Source organism: Lampris incognitus, chromosome 13 (assembly GCF_029633865.1).
Source record: "Lampris incognitus isolate fLamInc1 chromosome 13, fLamInc1.hap2, whole genome shotgun sequence".
In the NCBI taxonomy this organism is placed as follows: domain Eukaryota; kingdom Metazoa; phylum Chordata; class Actinopteri; order Lampriformes; family Lampridae; genus Lampris; species Lampris incognitus.
Genome location: NC_079223.1, coordinates 10,540,990 through 10,546,292, shown reverse-complemented (window position 1 = coordinate 10,546,292; position 5,303 = coordinate 10,540,990). Strand labels below are relative to the sequence as shown.

General features: G+C 40.2%; 1 protein-coding gene across 1 annotated transcript; it reads right to left on the bottom strand.

The window, feature by feature from the left end:
- Positions 1-504: 504 nt before the first annotated feature.
- gpatch11 (G patch domain containing 11) lies at positions 505-4,570 on the bottom strand. Its single transcript, XM_056292186.1, has 8 exons — positions 4,444-4,570; positions 2,674-2,900; positions 2,503-2,544; positions 2,248-2,368; positions 1,998-2,088; positions 1,377-1,511; positions 787-868; positions 505-697 (listed from the first exon to the last, which is right to left on the bottom strand). The coding sequence occupies exons 1-8, from the start codon at positions 4,494-4,496 to the stop codon at positions 642-644; spliced, it is 807 nt and encodes a 268-aa protein (XP_056148161.1). The 5' UTR covers positions 4,497-4,570; the 3' UTR covers positions 505-641.
- Positions 4,571-5,303: the final 733 nt, after the last annotated feature.

Genomic DNA, 5,303 nt, shown 5'->3' with positions numbered 1-5,303 from the left:
TTTTTTTTTCCCCAGCCAAGATCTCAGATAATGGTCTTTGATCAAATACACGCGTTTGAGACCCCTTAGAAGTTTTGGTAGCTGTGGTATAAGCAATCAGTTTTATAAGATGATTTAACCGCCGACCCGTTCAACCACGTTTCATGAATTTTGATTTATTGAAACAAACAGATTACGCAAGGTATCAATGGATAGAAAAGACATGTATGCAACATGTTTCAATCAATCTCTAAACAAAAACATTTCACTCAAACAGAAGCTCAGAATATTGTCAACATTATAAATATAAGGTTAAAAAAACCTAGAAAACACTTTGTTGCTGAGACATTAGATGGCATATTCAAATGGGGAGACCAACAGAAGTTGTTCTAAATTGACTCAACATGACACTGATTATTATTTGATTATTTGTGAATCTTGGTTATTTTAAACGAGACGTCTCATGGTGTGAGATACATCTTTTACACTTAGCCCCTTGACATTTGCTATTATATGACCTACAGCAATAGCAAACGTCAAGGGGCTAAGTGTAAAAAATGTATCTCACACCATGAGACGTCTCATTTAAAATGATCAAGATTCACAAATAAGAACCACTCTTTACCTAACAGTAAACCTCACACCCAAACCCTGTACATCACTCATTCATGGTCTGCAGCTGTATCTCCAGGACAATTAGAGCACAAGTCCTCTTCATCTGTGGGGGGGGGGGGGGGGGAGAAAATTCTCTATTAGGAGGGTAACAATAAAATCAACAACACTGCATTGGTTGATCCTTACTCTTACCATTATAAGTGGTTCCACACCATATGCAGTAAAAATGGACGCCTCTTAAATAAGAGGTCAAAATTTGCAGCTTATCCAGGGTCTGCAAAACAAAGGGAAGCACGGGCACTTAATATTTTTTGCTGCAAAATGATTGTCTTCCACTCACACTGTATGTTTTCTTGCCTGAATACAGTGACTGAATGTTAGGTGTACAACTGTATAAGTGGTTTTCAGTCCATGTCTTAAGCTGTGCCTTTGTACTGTGAGGTCCCAACAGCTTTCCACCATCTGCCAATCTGTAATGTTATACCCTGCCCTTTAAGTTGTTCGAAAGTCTCTGCATCAATCAAAGAAGGTTGAGTCAGTTCATCTGGATATGTTTATTGACAGATACGTTTCATCCCTCAGCTAAGAGACATCTTCAGTGACGATGTCACTTAGTTGAGGGATGAAATCTTCACATCTTCCCTGAAGATGTCACTTAGTTGCGTGGTGAAACGTATCTGTCAATAAACGTTGTATCCAGATGAACTGATTCAACCTTCTTTGATTTTCATATGAAGATTCCACAGAAGCTCACATACATTTTTTTTGGTTTGAATACTAACAGTTAATTCCACTATGTCATCTTCCTCCTCCTCCTCCTCCTCCTCCTCCTTCCCGTCTTGCTTTTCATTTGCATCATCTTCCTCCTCAGCCTCTTGCTTAGGCCAGTACCAGTCCTCTCTCGGAATGGTGATGTTCTAAATTAAGAAAAAAAAAGTTTTTTTTCTAAAGTTCATAGTAAACTCCCAGTGCTGTGTTTATGTAGATGTAATGTGGCATATCAAAATAAAGTGAAGATCCATATTAAGGATTCTCTCTGATGATACTGGTGAATCAATCAGACCAATGATTTAGAAGAATGTCTTGTACACATAGTCTGGACCAGTTTTTAAGTCAATATTTTGGTTTAGTGTCTTTTCTCAGGCCATTTTTTTCTACAAGCAAGGAGCCATTATTATTATTATTATTATTATCATTATTATTATTATTATCTCGATCCTAAGGCAAGAATGTGTGATAACAAATTCATGTAGAGGTGACTTGGGTTTTTACCTTAATTCTTATAGTTAAGAAATGCACAACATCTCAGAGCAGAACCACCAGAGTTCTTCACTGTGGTGTAAAGGTATGAAGAAGTTTGCTTAATGTTGTTGTGAATCTATTCTACAGTAACAGTTTCCAACCTTCTGGCTATCAAGCTGCTCACAAGCCCGCTGACTCCTCCTGAGATCTCCTTCAATCTTTCTCTCTTCTCTCTCAGTTTTTACCCTAAACCTGGGATGTTAGAAAAGCATAAGGTCATGGTCAATTGTGGACATAAAGACTAGAAGCACTTGTACTATACCATGCTATAACATAAGATTTCCAGTGATTTTCAGACATGGAAAAATTCCAAGTTACATAGTATAGCTCACAGACAGCTTCAGACTTCACCTAAAATCTTCCACAGATTTCGTCTCATTCTGTTGTTTGGCCCGTACTTTCCGACGATAATGTTCAAGTTCTTCCATGGCTTTTCTCTTCTTCACTTCTTCCATTCCAATGCCACCTCTGTCTGATTAATATATATCAAATACAGATCACTGCATAAACCTGGCAATTGATCAGTTAAATTGCATGTTTTCAGTTTTCTTTTGTAATTGAAACACTATGGTTTGGAAAAAAGAAAAGAAAAAGAAAACTTCCTACCAGTTTTGATATTGAGGGGGATTGGTTCAACTCTCCCTGCTCCTGAAAGTGTACAGTGAATTAGGCAGTTAATACATTGAGCTAATGCAATGAATGAATGAATAAATAAATAAATAAATACATTAAAGATGCAAGAGCACCCAATTGGTTAGATTGGTTAGAAGGAATTACCCTCCTTTCCAAGGCCTTGTCCAGCTTTGTAACCCATTTTCTGCAGAAGTGCAAATCCCTTATTTTCGTTGCAAATGGAGTTATTCAAGGCTGCTTCCCGGCTCTCGTTTTCTTGTTCTTTGTATGTCTTCTGACGGTTCTTGATATTCTTTTCGTTTTGCAGTACCTCTCTCCTCATTGCCTCTTTTGCTCGCCTCGCCATTGGCACTCCAGGCTTTACATCTTGTCTGTCAAGGAGAATATTAACCGCAACGTGTCACTGGCAGCTATTATGGTCTCTGAGACACAGGGATTAGGTACACTGTCGTGATTTTAGGTAATTAAACTACAACTCTTCACAGAGAGCAATGTTAAACATGCCTTTGTTAGCCAAAGGAGTTGAATCAAGTGCAACTGGACTTGGTATATATCCGTGAAGACGGTTCGCCTCTCATCCAAGAGGCTTCCTCAGTTCGTGCCTTTCTTTCTAACTGAGGAAGTGTAATACTTAAAATATTATTGGAACCATAAACCATATATATCAAACGATGGTGGGTTAACTAAATGTCATTATGTGAATTATATTACTTGCTACTTGTAGATAGGGATGCTTGTGTGGCCAAGGCCAGCGAGAGGAGATAAGAAGTCTGGAACAGAGAGACCCTCGAAGTAGACACGACATGTCAACACAGGATGAACTCTCCCTACCCAAAAGGGGGATAGCTAACAGAAAGGGGGGTTATGCAGACGGAAGGGATAGTGTAGAGAAGTAAAACAAGTTGGTAAGAAAGCTCAAGGCCGTCTGTGACGCGTGAACAAGGGAGGTTTAGCATATAAAGAAGCTCACACGCAAAGAAAGACAGACACATAGGGAGGATTGGCTGTTTGTGTCTTCAGATATCTGTTGAAATAATAAACTGCGGAATTATCTCCAGAAACGTCTCGACTGTCTTTTCTTCACATTAATGGACTCGGATGAGGGGATAGCGAACGATACCCCGACAGAAGCCTCTTGGATGAGAGGCGAAACGTCTTCACGGATATACACCAGGTCCAGTTGCACTTGACTCAACTCCTTTGGCTAACCCATGACCCGGATGAATGAGAACGTTCACAGACACGCCTTTGTTAGCTTTCGAGGTTATAGGCCAGTGGTTCTCAACCTTTTTGGGGTCCTGGACCCCCTGCGTATTTTTGATCTACCCTGAGGACCCCTCCACCTGATCTTGGGGGAGGGGGGTTGCAATTTGATAGAAACAGTAGAAACTGCATTTTAAATTGCATTATAGCATTTATTCACTCTTTGGGGCAAAAATAAGAGCTTTCAGTTGTAACTTAGATATAGTTAACAAAACAGAATTCTTATGCAGTAACTTTCAGATATATGTAACAAAACAGAATATGTACTCAGTAACTTTCAGATATATGTAAAACAGAATTTTTATGCAGTAACTTTTAACAATGCAAACGGGAGCGAGATCTCTTATTAAAATACAATAAATTACACTTGTGAAACAGATGTAATTAGAGAAAAAAGTCCTGTTACCCTTTATAGTTTAGGTAGATAAAGGTCTCAGTCACATTTGAGTAAAATAATCCTATTTCTACAAATGTCATAGGATCTTTTTTTAAAGATATTTTATTTTCACTGACCCCCTGCAATTACACCACGGACCACTAGGGGTCCGCGGATCCCCCCCCCCCCCGGTTGAGAAACACTGTTATAGGCCATAGTCTCTACGCCACAAAGTGGATAGATTACAAAGCAACGCAGCAAAAAAAAACGCTTACATTTTGCTGAGAAACGTGTCCGACATGTAGTCCTCCTCCTCCTCGTCCGACATCCTGACCGCGCTGGACGGAACCACTGCGTTCCAGTACTAACCTTCCGCCCGTGCCGTCCGCCGCCGCCGCCGATGTTTGGGTCTTTCAACAATAACTTCCGAGTAGCCCAGGGTTTACGACATCTATAGTTCCGCCAATTTTGAGTCATCATTTTCTGAAACGATTCAGAATGACAATTTGAACGTTTAGCACCGACATAAATATATGTAATATAAAAATGTAATATAAAAGCCGCGTCACCTTTGACCTCGGTAACATTCTAGAGTTATATTCCGCCCACCCTTTTGATATCGGACATATTTTAACGCGACACCTCAAGCGCCCAATGATACGTCGTCATTCATCCGAGGCTAGCGAAAGATAGGTAAAGAGGAGAAGTTACACATATTCCTGATTTCGGGGCGGTATTGGTAGTTATCGTCCCACCCTCTCCCCCCCCAAAGATAAATGCTTCAAAAAAAAAGTTTGATTTGTAATGATTGCTTTGGGTGAGAATGCGCTGCCAATGGCGAGCTCCGTAGAAGCTAGCTGACTTGCTAGCTAGCTAGCTCGCCTAGCTAACCCTACCACAGCTGGAACCGGGCAGTGATTAGTTGACAGTTGCGGTCAACGATTCACACTTTGCGTCGTAACTTTTAACAGATACCATGAGAAAGTTAAACCTAAAGCCAGCCCTGCAATGCCACTAGGGTCGTACTGGGCTGAGGTAATGTAGGTCTTCGCAGTTCTCTCCTTTCAAAGTAACCTAGACCTGTAGTAATAGTTAAGCTAGCTAAAGCTAATATTTTATTTTCAGGGCGATAAAC

Coding starts and splice junctions, on each gene's coding strand:
- gpatch11 (XM_056292186.1), bottom strand. CDS start 4,496: ATGTCGGACGAGGAGGAGGAGGACTACATGTCGGACACGTTTCTCAGC. Junction 869..1,376: donor ATGACATAGTGGAATTAACT/GTTAGTATTCAA, acceptor TTTGTTTTGCAG/ACCCTGGATAAGCTGCAAAT. Junction 698..786: donor GTGTGGAACCACTTATAATG/GTAAGAGTAAGG, acceptor CCCCCCCCACAG/ATGAAGAGGACTTGTGCTCT.